The 19,792-nt window shown below is 36.1% G+C and overlaps 1 protein-coding gene across 1 annotated transcript in view; it reads left to right on the top strand.

Moving 5' to 3' along the window:
* The first annotated feature begins 7,333 nt into the window (after positions 1-7,333).
* The window catches only part of LOC124632928, a 141,566-nt gene continuing 129,107 nt past the window's right edge, over positions 7,334-19,792 (top strand). Inside the window, exons 1-2 of the mRNA XM_047167943.1 lie at positions 7,334-7,527; positions 8,601-8,753. Coding sequence (XP_047023899.1) covers positions 7,367-7,527; positions 8,601-8,753 — 314 coding nt within the window. The 5' untranslated portion in view covers positions 7,334-7,366. The remainder of the gene's footprint in view (positions 7,528-8,600; positions 8,754-19,792) is intronic.

Here is a 19,792-nt window from a genome sequence, read left to right as displayed (position 1 = left end):
TCATCCGTCACTAAACTTGCCGTCATCTCTATAGAAACTTTCATACCTCAAAGCTCTAAGAGAACTTTAAGTTTACAATATTTCTCTCCCACCTCAGTATTTAAAGCAACTATTAAGCCCTCAATAACTATATATCCATACTTTACACTGTCACCAGCATCTCAGTCCACCTCGTTACTACTTAAAAAGGCATCATGCGTGGTGTTTGTGCTTTCTAACAGGTTGCGATCCCCGATGTCCGCACTTTCCCTGAGCTTAATACCTAGTGGATTGAACTAGTTGAAGGCTGCGGGTTGGTCTGGTTCAAGCTGTGTGTGATTAGGTGACGGAAAATTGTGTCCTGGTATGTGGAAAATTGTAGGGAATTTAAGCACAGAAGGGAAGTTCAGTTTTGCAGCATTTTCTTGCAGTTTAAGCTGTATAGTATCCAGATCCAACTCCAGCTTTTCAGAGACCCTTTATCTTATTTCGTTATACCTCTACATTGTTGGTCATGATTTGGCAATTCAATTGAGATGATAAGCGTACTGCGAAAGCTTAACAAACAAACGATCTCTCTTTGTTTTGTTATATTATTGTTCCTAATCTGATTATGTAACTCTATTGACATTTATATTGACATTTCCATAACATATTTGTTTGCCGCATACTCATAATTTTGTATGACATCAATTTTGATAATAGGTACCGTTCCAAGTAATGTTCAGCAAAAACCCCGGATACTATCCATCATATTTCTTTCTCTCACAAACTCCATACCTCTGTAGTTCAAAATCCAAATGCATGACCTCATCCTGCAAGTCAAGCCACTCGCTCCAATTGGCAGGCTCCCAAGGAGGTCAGTCTTACACTGTATTCTTAGGGAAAGATCTTGTATGTAGGTACCTACTGTGTTTGTCCCATCTATTTTCTGTCATCTGGTAAATTAGAGACAGCCAATTTGTATTGCGGATATACGTTAATAAGCATCACATGCAAATTGTTGGTAATTAAAGTTTGCGTTGAAAGAATCAAGCGTTTTGACAGCAGACTTTTAGTTCACCGATCAAATAGTCTTTTTATCAAATATAGAAGAGTATACTGCCAACTGCGCACATTATAACGATTAGGTGTCGGTCGACCAAAACTTTGTTAGGACTCATTCAAGATTACTTTCAAACAAAACTATCCATCGTCAACTATTGGACAACAGTTCAAGCTGTGATCTAAGGGCTTAAATATCTGTTGTACGGTTTAGTACTATTTTAAAACATAATTGACTAGGTAAGAACAGAAGTAATCCAAGTAGCATTTTTTTAAAGTTGAGATATTCATAGAAATGCGTTTTTATGAATATCATAATTATGTTGAGCACATGATTTAAAATATGTTTGTTATTTGATAGATATAAACATAACTCAAACTTTCATAGCTGTTTTTCTTTAGTAAATGCAATTTTGATAAAAATATTGATTTAATTGTAGAAAATAGCAATATTTGTTGAAATACAGAAATGTAACATAAAAGAGTTTGTTTGAAAAAGTACTGAATAGCACTTGGATTACTTTTGCACAACCTCACTTCATACTCAAAAGTTCAAAAAATCGACTTAGCTCCATTTTGACAAAAATGTTACTTGGATCACTTCTGTTCTTAACTAGCCAATTATGCAATATTAAAATGTACCACATCTAGATCACGGCCTTTCCCTACCAGGTAAAAATATGCACTATACTGAGTTACAATGTTGCACTAATACTAATATAGCCTTCCTAGAACTATGGGGAACATAATATTTCTATAACGGTCATAAATTGACATGACTTCGATTGCTAGGTCAATAGAGAAGCTGTATTGAAGAATTACTGTTGTCTTAAGTGTATATTATACTGCTGATATTAGATTTTCATGTTACCGTAATCACGTAATACTAATCTAGTATGTGGCCCCAACTTTTTTATTACGATCTCGATAATATTAACTACGTTAGTGGTATGACCCCATATATTTCTTTTTCTGGTGGGATACAATGAAATGACCGCTCCCGCTGTGGGTGCAAAATGAGGTAGTGTCAGACTCTTACTGAACTACCAAAATCCACCATGTCTGTTTTTAAGCCCATTAACATCAGAGCCGTGGTAACTCGCGCTAACAATCCTGCAGCCTCGTGATCCTTGCGCTATCGTGATTTTAGACAAGGACCGGCAAATGACTTCTCAGATAAAAGAAAGGGATTTTTTTTTTCAACATAAAGCCCTAATCTAGACCTATATGTTAGGACTCGAAGTTGCAGCAGTCCTTAGAAAAATTAAAAAACTTAAATCTTACGCTATATCCAGACTACTTAAACTTATAGAAATAATACAAGTTAACTTAATTAATACAACAGCATTTTACTACATTTAAATTGATTTACAACACTAGTAAAACCTTTCAACACCAATTTCCCACCAGCAAATGAAGACGCACAGTTGCATGAAGATATAATATCACAACATAATGCTAGCATGATATTAAACTGTTAAGGACTATTACGATCTAGTTTAGCGAGATATTAACATGATATGGCTACCTATAATTCATGGTATACAAGAATTAATTTATGATCTTACCTTCCACTGTAAAGGTGGGTGCAGTATTGCCAATAATATGTAGTTTCTGCTCTTTAACCCGCGAAGTAAAGACAGGTATGAGAGGAAATAAATAACCACTATGTCTTTCTGTCGCACCGTATCTCTTAAATTGATAAACCGATTTGAATGCGTATTAGACAGCTTCACCTAAATCGAAATTTTAAACATTCTTTAAAGTACCACCAACCAACCAACGAAAGGTTTCTCCGTCCATTGTATACACAAAAAATCCTTTATAAATAACCCAAATACGGTGCCAGAACAGACCAAAATCCATGATATCAGCCAAAAAACGTCCGTACAATTTAACAAAATATATACCACTCAAATAATAGTTTACAAAATCTGAAACGTCAATAAATTACCCACGCGTAATTGGAAAACAAAAAAACAAATGAAAGAACAATTGCCCAAATTGCTCTCACGCGCCAAAATTCGAATTCAATGTATCGAAAACACTATTACACAGGAATCGATTAAAAATATACCGATTCATCAAAAGAACCGCATCGTTTTGACGATATCCCATGAAAAAGCAATAATGGTTCACTAAAATAGCAATTTTCATTGACATTTTAATGAAAACGTTCGAGCAAAAAGCGATTTAAAAGGGGGGGGGGCCATTTGTGAAGTTGTATTAACAGAAACTTCTGACCATTATTTTACAGTGGACATAATTAATGTGGTGAGCGCTCACGACACGTGGCCATAGCGGGATAAATGCATAAAACCAAACTATTATTTATTTAAAAACTATATTCATCATTAGCCAACTAATGTTGGGGTCGGCTTCCAGTCCAAGGAGTGACGGCCTATCTACCTCCTCGACTCAGTTACCCGGGCAACCCAACACCCCTTGGTGAGACTGGTTGTTAGACTTTTTGGCTTCTGACTACCCTATTACTAAGAATGTATTGGGAGTTTTTTTAGTACCTACTCGTTTACTTATTATTGGTAGAAACCGCATTAAAATTCGTTCAGTTATTTTTAAGTTTATCGCGATCAGCCAGACAGATAAAAGCGGCGAGAGGCTTTGTTTCATAATTAGTGATAGTGTTTTTTTAATTAAAGAAAGGACAACCCCTATTGACGTTATTTCCTTATTAATATTAACTTTACTGTTACCCAACAGACAAATTATTACATAAAAAAGCTTTTAGTTCCTACGATACATATTTTAAAATAAAATAAAATTTTAATAATGACGAATAAGATGCATAATTCTATTATAATATCGCGTTAATTTACGTTCGTTTTTACATATGTTTAATGCATTATGCAGTTTTAAATGCAAGATATGTAGACTGGCCTTCACATTTTGGAGTCCATCTTTGAAATCATAGCTTTTCCGTATGGCATATTAATCTGTTGGTGAGGTCAATGCAAAAATGGTAGAATATATACATAAGTATTTTTATATATAAAAACATCATCTAAAATAATAATTCTTAAAGTTGTTAAGATCATCTATCCTGACTTTAAGATTCGATTTATTAGTGTATTAAATTGCAGTTTTTAACTTTCTGAGTATAGTGTATAACTGACAAAGTTTGATACACATTATGTCACTCCTAATTTCCAACAGTGAAAGACTTTTTCAAATTGATTCAGTATTTGCTAGGTCAAGGGTACAAACAAACAAAAAGTTTCCTCTTTATGACATTAGTATGGAAGTATAGACTCAGATTGAAGCAATGTTAAGTTAAATTAAATTCAGTTATTCAAAGATATCTAGCATTTTGTTTCTCTTGAGAACATAATCTGCAAAAGGCTAGGATTGCAAATGCTCAAATCGAATCCACTAAGACTTATGAACTGCAGGATACGAAACGACATTGCACATTTCCAAAATCTTTATATGCGAACACATTCTAGCAGTGGACTCGCGCCGAAATGTACACATTATTTGGCGTGTGTAATTTTTGAGAAATCGGCATTCTTGGCGGTAACACGCCACACATTTAAGAATTCTGTACTTCTGTCTCCTTGAAATTATAAGCTTTTGCCTTTAGTTTAATAACAACAAATAGATTCTTTGAGAATCCATAATTCGCAGAGCGTTTGATTACGAATAAGTTCCTTTTCGCGTCCTGCCTCCTAAAATCTAAGAAAACCTATCCAATTCCGTAAAGTTCATAAGTCTACAGTTCAGACAGGCTTCTCCAATCAGTCTAATCAAAACGTCAGAACGCAGTTTCTGATCAAAGCTGAAAGGTTCGTCTGTTTAGTTTGAACTATCTGTAAAGTTTAATGAAAGCTTACCCGCTCAGTATATTTTTCGCTGTTACGTTAAAAAACCCCGACGGAAAAAAGGGGTGTTCTAAGTTTGAAGATTTTGTACGGTGAAGATGCGGAAGAAAAAATTACAATGCAAAAAAGACATAAACGAGATACTGTTTTTTTTTTTAATATGTTCTATTATAACTCCTATGCGTATATTTTATGGGACAAGTTTAATAACTGATTTAGCATTAATTCTCAATTTAAACACTGAATATAACATTCAAAAACGTCTTCTACATTGAGAGTTAAGGCGTATAAAAATATTTATTTCAAAATCAGATTTTTCCATAGCAGAGTTTGGTCTCTTCACTTTAGCTAGGTTCGCAGCATCGTTAAAATTACATGAATTTTCAGTAAAATACTAAAACGTACACCTTCAAATGAGTCGCGCGATATCTGCGCAGGTTGGCACAAAGCACTATTAAATTACCGACCACTTTTTACTTGTCAGCAATTGATAGTTTTGTATAAAATACTTTGATGTTTTTTTTGGTAAACGATTTTCAAAAGCATAACCAAGTGGTAACACCGTAAAACCTCCACTACAGCATAGGGCAATAAAAATCCAGATTATAGAAGCTGGTGCAGATAAATTCCAGTTTATTACAATCCCGGTATAAATAAGCGAGTTTCCTAGTTATAAACATTTTTCATAAAGTCTCGTATAGATCGCGTTATCTGTGTAATAATGAAATTCTTCGAACAATTTGTGAAGTTTTGAAGCGAACGAGTTGGGGTAGTCGTTTTTTAAAGTTACGTGGACTCGGTTTTAGTTTGGTGTTTTGAGTTAGTAGGTGGTTGAAAGTTCACTCAACTTTTAAAGGGATTTGCAGATTATGGTGTATGAAGATATAAATGAGACCATGAAAATATTCAAGGCATAGGAGGCCTATGTTCAGCAGTGGTCGTCCTACGGCTGAGATGATGATGATAGTTATATGTTTTTTGAAAAATTCAATCTTAACGATACGGATGAATGAACGGGAAAAGGTTAGTGAACAATAGAACAAGCGAAATAAACGAATGAGTTGAATTAAAAATATTAGGTGCCTATCTAAATCCAAACATAAACTATACCTACGCAGCTTCTTGGCAGTCGGATGAACGGTAATGTGGTAATAACATCAGGTAGCTTATCTAAATTTTATTTATATTAAATCATCAAAATCTAGATTTCCAACGGTTTTACATTAGAACCGTAACTTTCATAAAAATTACCAAAATTTTAATTCTTCTCAGGTTCAATGCTCCAAAAAGCGAATTATACTTTGAGAAATACCATTTCTTTTTCCATATATAGTAATTCATTGATATCAGAAATATATTTTTCCATATCATTTAGCAATAATAAAAAGATACTGTTTCTTACTCCCACATAGGTTTGTAAGGAAATTATATCAAGATTGACGATGTAGGAATTTTTACGCGCGACTTAACCAAAGTCTGGAGATCCCTTGTGACCAGTCGTTATATTGATAACTAGCTTCCGCCTGCGGCTTCGCCCGCGTGGTTTATTGACGCAAAAGTAGCCTATGTGTTAATCCAGGGTATCGCCTATCTACATACCAAATTTCAACCAAATCAGTCCGCTCGTTTATGCGTGAAAGAATAACAAATATACATCCATACATTCTCACAAACTCTCACATTTAGTGGTACATTAGTAGGAAGTAGGATTAGTTGGATAGTAGGATAAGACACTTTATGGGATTTTATAAAGATGTAGTTGGATCTTCTCTTAACGAGTGATGGTAATTGAAATTATTGGGGAGTATATGAAAAGAAAGATGGGGGGTATGGAGAATGCTATGTTGCTGTACCCTAACAGGGTCCATAATTGTACTGAAGCTGAAGCCTTGTATACAATCTGCAACACATATCATGGAAGGCAAATAAAATAAATGAATATGAATACAAATACATGCAATGGATAAAATGAAGTTATCGAAGCCATCAATAGTATTTTTTGTACATGCTTTTTTCCAGTGCTATTGTGGTTTACAAACATGGAATTCAAATATTCAGTGTGCGTTATGTCTTCATATTATTTATTCATCCAAATGGCTCCAGAAGTATTTTTGATGGATCTACATACCATCATAAAAATTAACTGCGGAGCATCAATGCATTATAAATGAACATTATGTCATAGAATTTCATTTGTATGTTCACTTGGGAACGCTAAACGAAACTTACAAAATTGTACCTACTTTAGATACTCTAATTATTACCTGATTTTGGACCGTCACAAAAAAATCTGTGGGTACTGAGAAGGGGCCGTTTTTCTTAATTTCCTAGTTTGTCTACTTATTGTCTTTAAGGCAATTTCGAAGATTTGTGTTACCCTGTGGAAGTCCTAATCGTTATTCTTAATTGTTTTTTTTTAACATTTTATTTTCCATTACCTAATTTCAACTTCCTCTCATTTCAGCACACACCCACACTGAACAAATGACAGTCAAGGACTGACAATGGGTAGCGGCATATCAACAGCCACGAGCCGCAAGTGGCCGGGGCGGAAGCGACAACCTCATAGTCCTCAGGCCGAGTCCTCACGAGTACTCTTCCTCCTGTACCTCATTCATAGGACCTGGAATGTAGTTGTGGAGCATGTGGATTCTAAGAGTGCTAGGTAAGATTAATAAAAATAGTTCTCTATCTGGTTGCAATTATCTCAAAAAATACTTCATAAAGTCTTGTGCCATTGTCGATGTAAGTATACAAATCGCCTATTTGAAGAAGAAATGTCTAACAAGAAACGTTTCAGTGATGGGGGACCCCTAATGGTAATTTTTCAGTTTTGTATATTAACTTTATAGCACAGATTAATTTTAATGTTACTTCGTAATTTATAGGTTAAACCTCGTAAATGTGAGTTGTTAAATATTTGACACGGAAAAGAAGTATAGGACCAAGAAATAAGCTAAAAACGAAAATGGCATATATGGGTATTTTGAACACGAATTTACTCGAAACCAAAATACCTACATTATGTAGTAGCCAAAATACCTAAGACATTGTTCCCTTTGATGTGACGGTACAAATAGTGGGAATTCAAGGCCTACCATTTGTGGCTAGAAGACATATTAGAACCAGTAATGAACAAACACAACCTTTGTCATTATATACAAGAGTGATAGCTATCTATTTATAATGGATAATGATCTTATTTCTATGTTATAATGATCATTTATCGTCTAGAAGAAAGATGAAAAATTAGGTAAGTATTCTTACCGAGATGTCTGAGAATTTATTGTCTAGTAAAATATTTATCGTTGTAGTATTGTTGTGTATATTTATTTGTTCTTTCATAAAGACGTTTGTTATGATCGTTAGGTCATCATATTTTTTATCCTATTGGGTCGTCAATTTCGATGAGTTACTTGATGAATGAATTGATTTCTCTAACTACATATATACAAAATTCAGTCTTTCCCAAAAATCTCAATAAAGGCTGACTGGAAAAACTTAACTACATCTTCCCAACCTTTACATGACATTCGTGACATCATCATCATCATCCTCCGAGCCTTTTTCCCAACTATGTTGGGGTCGGCTTCCAGTCTAACCGGATTCAGCTGAGTACCAGTGCTTTACAAGAAGCGACTGCCTATCTGACCTCCTCAACCCAGTAACCCGGCAACACAATACCCCTTGGTTAGACATTCGTTACATCTATTAAAATATCTTCACTCTCAATTCCAGATGGCGTGGTTCCCACACAGTCCCCAGTTCGGGCGAGGGTCTGGCCCCGAGGTTCGACTCCGTCAGCCTGGCAGACTCGGACCTGGGATCCTGTTACTCCAACTGCAGCTGCAGCTACTGCCGGCTCAGGGAGTGCGCCCATGATTGTGTCAGGTGGGTGTTATATTTCAATCAGGTTACTGAAAATGAAAAATAGTCTCACAACGTGTTTTATCTGACACTATGAAATCCTAGAGCATTTGTTTTTAGTTTGCGAGTAAACTAATGATATAGACTGACACTTCAAAGACATTGACTTTAAGAATGGAAAAAAATATGTCTTCAACATATATATCCCAAGCTTGTTATGATGGCAAATCTTATAAAACCGATCTCAAAACTTAACTAATAATATCTGTTTTTGTTTATTTCAGGTAAGAAAACTTCCTCAAATTACAAACAAGTACGATCAGCTGCATATAGAAGTTGCTAGATTCATCGACAGGGTATACTAGCACCTACAGGAGTAATTTAACTAATGCCTATTCTTATTATTTATAACTAAGCAATTAATATGAAGTGCTCACAAATATTGAACCACTAGTCACCACTTACTAGAAATACCGCCTTCAAAAACACGCAAAGCTTCAAAAGAAGACTCGGCCTTCTAGTATCTATAACTCACCCACGTACAAAAAAATAAAAGTAGATGCATTTAAAACTGCCTACCCATTTCACAAACAACCTTAAAACCAGAGACCTTTTTAAACAAAACGTAACCTCTTTACAAAACCAAGCTTACCGTTTCAAATGCTTTAGTTAAAACCAAAAATCTTTATTTCTACTTTAGTCTATTTTCTTTGCAGAAGCTTACTATTGAAGCTATTACGCAATGAGCGCACTTCTCTACAATGTTAGAAACTTCTTTTTAGTTTTGCTCTTATCCTTTGCTAAACTTTTGGGGTGTGGTCTAGATGGAATATCTATGCTAGTACATTTTTAAGTTGGTTAAATCTCGTTAATTGTTTGTTTGGTTAAATCTCGCTGATTGTTGGAACTACTGGTTAGGTTTGAAAAAGTTTCTCAGTGTGAGATAGTCTATTTACAGGCTACTTTTTATCCAGCTGCGCAATGTAGTTTCAACGCGGACAAACCCAAGGAGATGTCATGTATTTTATCTAGACACACGGCAGTGTGTCCGCCAAGTTCGAGCAAAAAAGCGACACACCGGCCGTGGGTTATATTACACGAACCATTTCGGGCCAAATTCGACCCCCCTGTAACTCAAAATCTATTTTATTTACGCATATCAAATTTCTAGTATCTGTTGAGACCCCCTCACTTATCTAAAATACAAAATTTCATTAATATACCTATTGTAGGTCTTGAGATATTGACGTCAGAAAATCGCTATTTTTACTATACACTTATTCACTTATTCACTGACTCACTCATCAAAAACCTAGACCACTTCCAATGGTCGTATTGACTTGAAATTTGGCATGGAGGTAGGTCTTTATGTCAAGTTAAAGGGAAAAATCTGAAAATGGCCAAGTGTGAGTCGGTTTCAAAATAATGAAGGTGTTTTATACCCGGTGTAAATTTATTCCCCTAAGGAACTAAAACGAACTAAATTTATCTATATTTATATAATATATCTTCGAATGGTACAAAGGTTTGTATTTAGTCAAAGTAAAGTAAAAATCTGAAAACGGCCAAGTGTGAATTACTTTCGAAAATAACGAATGTGTAACTTTGATCCACGAACATAATATATGATAACATGTCATGTCAGTCAGTTGGTAAATCTAGTCCATTTAGTTAATCTAGTTCATTTCTTTGTAAGAAACATAGTGCATATTAAAAAATCTAAAAAATAGTATAAATGAGACATTTCTTTAACTAACTTCATCATAAGAAAAAAATAAAATAAACAACCTTACAAAAATAAATGAAATCCCACCCAAAACAAAAATGTGAAAGACTGCCAAGTTCGATAATATGGGAATGCTTCGCCTATAAAAGAAGTGAGATCTGAATAAGTACCAAGTTCCATACACATACCTCAGTTAAAAATAGTTACTTTTTAATGATGATTACTTGGCAAGTTTTAATAGAAAATTAAATACTTGATTCATTGCGTTTAGTAGGTTTATAACAAGGTGTATGAAAACTTGCCAAGTAACATCATTAAAAAAGTAACTATTTTTAACTGAGGTATGTGTATGGAACTTGGTACTTATTCAGATCTCACTTCTTTTATAGGCGAAGCATTCCCATATTATCGAACTTGGCAGTCTTTCACATTTTTGTTTTGGGTGGGTAAATAATACATGACATCTCCTTGTAAGAGTAGAAGTAATTTTAGAATATTGTATTGTAATAGGGTATTGTTAAAGGCAAATTTTTTAAATCAATTTAGGTACTTACCAAGTACTAGTTTGTACAAACCATGTATTATTTAAACTGATATAAAAGAAATATTGTCGCAAGCGCAGTATATGAATTGCGATGGACAACGGGCAGGCCTACTAAAGTAAACCAACAAAATGTAGCACATTCTGTTGCTTTCAAATCATCATCGTAAACATTGACTTCACATTGTCGTCTATTGTCATGACTAAATCCGTTGCGACTTGAACCACACCTCATTTTAACACAAAACAATTAAATTCCTATGTTGAGTGCTGTTCAAGTAAAATGGCGGTTATCAGCACACACTGGTCTGTGGTCTGATTGCTTTTCTTTGGTTTAATTCCTTTCTGCAACCTTCCTAACGTTGTGGCTGTCGGCTTTACTCGATTTGTTGGGGTTGGAAGTTGAAGCTGGATTTAGTCGAGGATTTTTAAGACAGAAGTTAATTGTGTGCCGTCAGCTTCAACTTAGTATTTTTGTAGTAATTTATGTCTATCTATGTCAGGTAGTTAGTAGAACATTTTTGGGAATGATTTCACGGAAGTATGCTTCATCTAACTCTTTAGGAATATACCTAGTTTTGCAAACCTAAGATATCTATAATTAAACTACCTAGATCAATGCCGGCAGTTGAGTCTAAATTGCTCGAAAACGGTTATTGTTGACATCATATTCTTAGACTTTTGAAAATACCATCAAACCCAAATTGTGATGGTTCAAAAATTTCACATCGCATCGCAAAAGGTAGTGCTCTTCTGTTCGGTCCGTCTTGGCACAGGCGTAGTTGCGGAGATCTGGAATTTATTTATTTTTTTCATAATTCCAGAAAACTTAAAAAAAACAAGAACAATGGCGTTAATCTACAAAGAGCGGATCTCATAGCATACAAAATAAAAGATAAAAGTACTGAAGCTGTCTTCCTGCCATTCTCAGATACAAAGCAAACAGTTAATATTATCCTAAAGGAACTTAGGACTTCAAAGCTAAAAACCTGTTCTATAATCTTGTGGCTGCTTTCAGAAGCTTAGATAATTTAACCAGCTGGAGATGCCTTTGCCGTACCTTCTTTTCTGCTAAAGATTCAAGAGCGTTGCTCATAGTTAAGTTTAAGGCGATTATCACACTGCCCCGCATGATGCAGCGTAGTGCGTGGATGCGTTTTTTTCCGTTGCTTGTAAATATCTCCGTTTGTATGGAAAACACGCATAGTCCAACACACTGAAAATGCATCCACGCGCGTTCATGCGGATCACGCACATACATGCGGAAAAATACGCACCCCGCGCGTAGGTGCGGGGCGAGACGCAAGGTATGGCACACTGAATCCCGCATTGCCGCGCGTGATTTTGAATGGGCGTGACGTGTATATTTGAAAATGGAAGCCGCCGTGCGTGAATCTACTAAACGCACCTACGCGCGTGAGTGCGCGAAAAACCCGCACGATGATGCAGATCTGCACTCCCGCAGGAACGCGCGTAGGTGCGTCGACACGCAAGATGCAGCGTGATGCGGGGCAGTGTGAAGATCACCTAAGGCGATTATCACACTGCCCCGCATGATGCAGCGTAGTGCGTGGATGCGTTTTTTTCCGTTGTATGGAAATATCTCCGTTTGTATGGAAAACACGCATAGTCCAACACACTGAAAATGCATCCACGCGCGTTCATGCGGATCACGCACATACATGCGGAGAAACACGCACCCCGCGCGTAGTTGCGGGGCGAGACGCAAGGTATGGCACACTGAATCCCGCAGTGACGCGCGTGATTTTGAATTGGCGTGAGGCGATTATCACACTGCCCCGCATGATGCAGCGTAGTGCGTGGATGCGTTTTTTTCCGTTGTATGGAAATATCTCCGTTTGTATGGAAAACACGCATAGTCCAACACACTGAAAATGCATCCACGCGCGTTCATGCGGATCACGCACATACATGCGGAGAAACACGCACCCCCGCGCGTAGGTGCGGGGCGAGACGCAAGGTATGGCACACTGAATCCCGCAATGTCGCGCGTGATTTTGAATGGGCGTGACGTGTATATTTGAAAATGGAACTCGCTGTGCGTGAATTTACAAAACGCACCTACGCGCGTGAGTGCGTGAAAAACCCGCACGATGATGCAGATCTGCACTCCCGCAGGAACGCGCGTAGGTGCGTCGACACGCAAGATGCAGCGTGATGCGGGGCAGTGTGAAGATCACCTGACGTGTATATTTGAAAATGGAACTCGATGAGAGCCGCTGTGCGTGAATTTACAAAACGCACCTACGCGCGTGAGTGCGTGAAAAACCCGCACGATGATGCAGATCTGCACTCCCGCAAGAACGCGCGTAGGTGCGTCGACACGCAAGATGCAGCGTGATGCGGGGCAGTGTGAAGATCACCAAAGACTGTTCAAATTAGGTGTTTACCAATACACACTGGTATGATCGGAAATAGGTACATGAATTAGCTATCACCATTTATTTTGTGTTGCCTCGCTCCCTACTCGCAAGGCACACTTTTTCTGTTCATGGCGACTCCGGTTGGCTAAATGCTCGAAGTTCAAAGGGATTCTTAAGAGCAAACGTTTTTCCTAATAAATATTAGGAAATACACTTTAAGAAGCACTCGCTTTCTTTAAGAATTCTCTTTTATTATTATAAATTGTGGCAGATTTTTATTGAAAAATATAATCGTGTTTTCTGCTACGTGATACGGTGTTTAATGTTAAGAGAGAAGTTTAATGCTGTTTTTGTCAAGGTTCAAATTGTTTTCATTATTCATTCAGGAATGCTTTTAAAATGGCTTTCCATCAGACTTTTGAAAACATTCACAGGACTTTTTTTGCATAATCTACCACCAACTACCAGTTTCCAGATTTATGCTCTCTTTTATGAATATGTCGTGTGGCCTGAGTAAATCAAGTATGTACTTATTATGTTTTATGAAATCCTGAATGCGTTTTAACAGTTATCTAAAATAATCACGATTTGAATTGACTCGTATATTTTCTTAGGTATTTTACTTTACCTGAAGTTTTCTTTACTGAATCAAAATAAAATAAACTACATGGCTACACAAAAGCTTCTAAGTACATTAACTTTTGTAAACAGCGCCATCTCTTGGTTACAGCGCAAACTATTAAAATAGTGCAAGCACTACCAGCCTTCTTTGTGATGCCAACGGAGCCTTCGTTTTCAACTTTCACTTGACCGACGTAAGCCAAGTCAGGTTTTAGTTCTCACCTGTGTTCATAGATGGCGCTTTATGTTACACGATCATTAGTTTTATACAGGGTTACTGGTAAGTATACCGCATCCTTTCATGAGGTGATAGTATAGGTCAATACGGACTTTGACCATGTGATACACTGGGCAAAAGTTAACCCGTTTGAAGATAATCGAATTTCAAGATCAGTCGTCTAGGTACACGTATACATTTTCATTAGGTACTAGCTTTTCCCCGCGGCTTCGCTCCCATCAACTGACTTCTCTACTTTACCCTATTTTTTTTTCATAAGAACCTTCTCCTGACAATAACAAATATGATCATATTTCTGAATTCCGTTCAAAACTCAAGGGGCTTCCTATACGTCTTCGCCGGAATACTCATATCCTGTCTTTACTGTACAACATTTTGTTCAATCCAAAAAACCCGTCCTATCTCAAAGAACGTTTTAAGTTCCTTAATGACACACATACAAAATATCTAAGGTCATCTGAGAATTTGAGACTAGAGATGGCAATGCATTCCACTAACTTCTTTGAAAATCCTTTACCGTTCAAGCTGTGCGGTTGTGGAATGCGTTGCCCGTAACAATAAGGCAGGCTCAATCTTTAGCAGTTTTCAAGAACCTGGTAAAAAAACACTACCTTTCTAATTTGTAGTTGGGTATAATACCATACTGTTGCAGACTTGTTGTCTAGTTTAATTGGCGACTTTAATAATATATCATATATGTATACATATTTCTGTTATATTTATCTATTATATATATAAATATATATATATTTATTATATTTTATTTGTTATTGTTTTATGTATTAATATTATATATACATAGTGCACCAAAACTACCTGCGATATGGTTATTTCCTTTTTTACAATCCATCCAAAGGTTGTCTGTAAGAGATCGCTTTTAGCGATAAGACCGCCCATTGTGTCACCGACTTCAAAATTTTTGTTTTTTAAACGGTTTTATTTAGCTTACCCGTTTGTTTTATTTATTCATTCTTGGGTCAATTTAGTAATTCAAATTTCACCTCTTCTGTCAACCGATTAATCTGAAATTTTGTATACACCTTTAATTCGATGACAATACAATATAGTAATATCAATAACATTGTAAATCCAATATGGCCGCCGGCACAAAATGGCGGATAACGCAGATTTTATCAATCCCATCAATATGGGTATCAAATGAAAGGGCTCAAAGCAGAATACAATATACTATAAAAAATTGAAATCCAAGATGGCGGCCGCTACAAAATGGCGGATAACGTAGGTTTTATCAATCCCATCAATATGGGTATCAAATGAAAGTTCTCAACCAGTAGAATACAATGTACTATATAAAATTAAAATCCAAGATGGCGGCCTCTACAAAAATGGCGGATAACTTGGTTTTTATATCATTATCATACTCAACAAACAAATCAAAAGACATCTATTTCTGGCGGATCGTAGGTTTTTATCAATCCCATCAATATGGGTATCAAATGAAAGTTCTCAACCAGTAGAATACAATGTACTATATAAAATTAAAATCCAAGATGGCGGCCTCTACAAAATGGCGGATAACTTAAGTTTTATAAATCCCATCAACATGGGTATCAAATGAAAGGTCTCAACAGTAGAATACAATTTACTATGCAAAATTGAAATCCAAGATGGCGGCCGCTATAAAATGGCGGATAACGTAGGTTTTATCAATCCCATCAACATGGGTATCAAATGAAAGGTCTCAACAAGTAGAATACAATTTACTATGCAAAATTGAATCTAAGATGGCCGCCGCTTCCAAATGGCTGATAACAATTTTTTATCAATCCCACCAATACGGGTATCAAATAAAAGGGCTTCACAAGTAGAAAACTGTCAGTAACTCCAGCGGGGCCCAACAGGGCCAAGGCCTGCCTGGGCTGCGAGATTGTTCGAAAAGAGTTACCGCGGCCCCTGGTACATAAAAGGCCTACGACGGAACAAAACGGTTTCTAGTCAAGAGTCTGACACTCCCTCACCGCTGCTGACCCCACGGCAGGAGAAGTCATGTGATGATTTTTGGGGATGTTAAAAAAAAAAGTATCTGGAAGGGCTATGTATTGAGGAATTAGATTGTAATAAATTGTCAGGTAAGAGACCGTGTAATAATGATACACTAAATGAATTAGATAGAATGAGGAATATTCGGTACGCATTTTCATTAAATACTAAAAAATAGAAAATAAAAAATCGGTAAAAAAACTTTTAAGTTAAACGGTTTTATCTTATGTGCACTGAAAACTAGAAAATAAAAATATAGTTACTTACCTGTCAACCTACGTAGCGTGGTCCCGGTCATATTAACTAAATAAAAACGTGGGGCCCCTGTGAAATCCTACCTATGGCAAAGCATATCTTTATACTTTGGTAGATCATGAGCTCGGCGTTCGCGGGTGAAGCTGCTACGGCTGATTATTGATTGTCAAAATCTCCAGTTACGATTATAGTAAGTCGATGCAATCCACACCTATTATACCTCTAGAAGAAAGTACTACAGCAATAGTTAATGGGCCCCACGTTTTATTTTAGTTTAATATGACCGGGACACCTACGTAGGTTGACAGGTAAGTAACTATTTTTTTATTTCTAGTTTTCAGTGCACATAAGATAAAACCGTTTAACTCTAAAAAGTTTTTTTTAACGATTTTTTTTCTTGTTGTTTTTTTAATTGGTGTGCATAATAAAGAATATATCTATCTATCTATAACAAATACAACAAAAAAAGAATTAGCCAAATTGGTCCAGGCGTTGTGAGTTATGCGCTTACCAACACATTTTGCGATTCATTTTTAGATTAGTCAAAAGTCTCGTTTTTGTGGATTTTTGTTTATTACCTATGTTCAAAACGACTTCCAAAAAAGAAGTTGGTATCAATTCAGAAGTTTATTACTTTATGGAACTATTACATGATATGGATGGTATTTGGAAGTTTTTTTTTTTTTTTTTAACGTTTGGGCCACCACCGCCATTTGACCAAAAAATAAGCCAATATTCATTCACAACATTATGACTAAATAGTGTTTTCTTCAAACTCAAAAACCGTCACCACATCAACAATAAAGCATCGTTTAGAACCATTCAGTAAAATGAAGCCATTTCCCGAAGCGTCACATTGTGGTGAACTTTCCCTAGAATGTCATTGTCTTCAGGTCGGGGAAGCCATATTGCTTCGTGAATGAGGCCATTCGGCTTTGTGTTTCGATCTGTACACTGAGTTCTTCCAATTTCATTGTAGGTATTTTTAGCGTTCTTGGTATTTTTAGCTTTGTCAGTAAGGCGTTTAAACAATATAGAGCTGAGGGATTGTTCGAAAGAGTTTCCGCGGCCCTAGTACATAATGGGCTTAAAAAGTAACGTGATGGGTTTTCAGTCAGTAAGAGTCTGACCGATCAAGATGCTAACCCACAGCGGGAGGGGTCATTTGATGTTTTTCCCATAAAAAAGGCCGTAAACAATATCAGTGCTAAGCAATGGTTGCATCTCATTCTAGATTTCAGTGCCTTATCAATATCATTAATAGGTTCTGTTTTTCTGTCTTACATAAATAACAATAACTGAATCTGATATCATTGATATCTAATGAAGTTGGAGCAGCAGTAGGGAGTGTCAGGTTTTTACTGACTAACCTTTATTCCTTCTTGATACCGTTGACTACCATGTTACCTCTTTCTGGAGCCCTTATGAGTAGCAGGTAACTAACACTTTTAGACAATGTAGAAAGCTCAACAGGATTACATTTAGGCTTGAGCGATATCTATCATCAGCTGGAATGGTCGAGTTTAAAATATCTAGACAAGGCTTATATTCAAGATGCTGATTTGATTTTCAAATAATTATCCATGGTAATATAAAAAGGGAAGTAGCAACCATAACCCATATTACAACATGAGCTAAATCTAATAATATCAATGAAAGGACGCGAGTTTAAATACTATTTACGAAGGTAAACTACAAACTATGAGAAAAGGAAGTTTAAAGCATTTAGCTTTTGCTTATAGGTCTTGTATTACTTTTAATAGTAGACTAGAGTTGACTAGACCAATAAGGATACTTTAACAGTCACTAGTGGGATAAAATAGTCGCTTTCACTGGGCCTTGATGGGATCCTTTTAAACGAGAGTCGGTTTCATATAAAGTTGATTGAATCTTAAGAAATGACTTAGGTTATTCACAGAGCATAATATGATAATTTTAATTTTGTATTTAAAGTAGTAAAGTCTTGTTGTGTTCTTATTTAAAAGCTTTGGAACTATTTGCATTATTTATTAATGCTATATAGCTGCATTTGTATTTACTAGAGCTAATTCAGTTACTATGCAATGTCAAAGTCAAAGCTAAGACCAGTCTGTTACAGGTGCTTAACTCTGCTTAAGAACGATACAATAGGTATTATTATCCTTCTTTTATCATCTTCTTATGTAGGTCCAGGTCGTGTTTCTTCCTTCATTAATTAAAAAATGGTTAGTACTAATTATCTGAAAATAACTGCTAATGCTTATTCCACTTCTTTTTAATATTAACCTAAAATAGCCTTCAAATATTCTGCTAAGGCACTGTGGTCAGACAATTTTAATCCAATACCTACCTATCACATGCTAAATCAAATTTCCGTCCAACAAGTTACAGTAAATAACTTGAAATTGTTTAGATTCCAGCAGCCGAGCGATGGTACAGATAAACACAACGGTACAGAGTGATTGGGACACGCTGTTTGCTGTCCATTGGTTTTATAATGATTGGTTTGTTTGGGCTGTGGTACTAGTTTGAGCAGAGCGGTGATAGAGAGATCTTTAGACTGCTTCGCTGGTCGTTTTACGTGGCTGCGGTCTCATATGTATGTAAAAACGGTTAGAGTATCTCTCGTCTATCATCTATCGCAATTCAGAAGTGAAACTGACTGTATATTTTTATTGCTTTGATAGTCTCGCGATATAATTATATCTTTAGATGGCCAAAAATGTAATATCGTCCAAATGTTCTCTGTCCTTTGCTATCCGATTTTTCTGATAAGCATTGCAGCTGTGGTTTAAATATATCTATTACTTATGAAAAACATTATCTTCTAAAGTAGGCAGGATACGTTTAAATGATCTTTATTCGTGCGTATTGCCAACAAGAATAAAACTTTAAACAACATTAATTTGTAAAGCCTATATGCTTTTTAAATCTCGTAATACAACTTATGATTATTTTAGCTCATCGTTTTGTTGATCGCTATCGCCTCTGCAGAAAGTTGCACCTTAACCACACACTATATATTTCACCCCCCGGCGAGGCCGATGATTCATGTTTACAAGCTTTCCTCGTGTAGTCTTACTTTGCGACATAAACACAAGAAAAACCGGTTTAAACATCCGATTTATAGTTTTAAAGTAATATAATTATCCTCTTTTCTTGGCCGTCGTGTTTTTATGATTCTTCTATTCGTGTAATCTTGCAGGTTTACTAACCTAGCGAACTCTGGTCGATGCCAATCAAATAATTTATTTAGCATATACAGCTTTATAACTGAACTAATGTATACATATTATGAAGAAGATCATATTATGTAGT

Source organism: Helicoverpa zea, chromosome 9 (assembly GCF_022581195.2).
Source record: "Helicoverpa zea isolate HzStark_Cry1AcR chromosome 9, ilHelZeax1.1, whole genome shotgun sequence".
NCBI classification, from domain to species: Eukaryota; Metazoa; Arthropoda; class Insecta; order Lepidoptera; family Noctuidae; genus Helicoverpa; species Helicoverpa zea.
The sequence above is the reverse complement of the archived record's forward strand: the minus strand, read 5'-3'. Positions and strand labels throughout refer to the sequence as shown.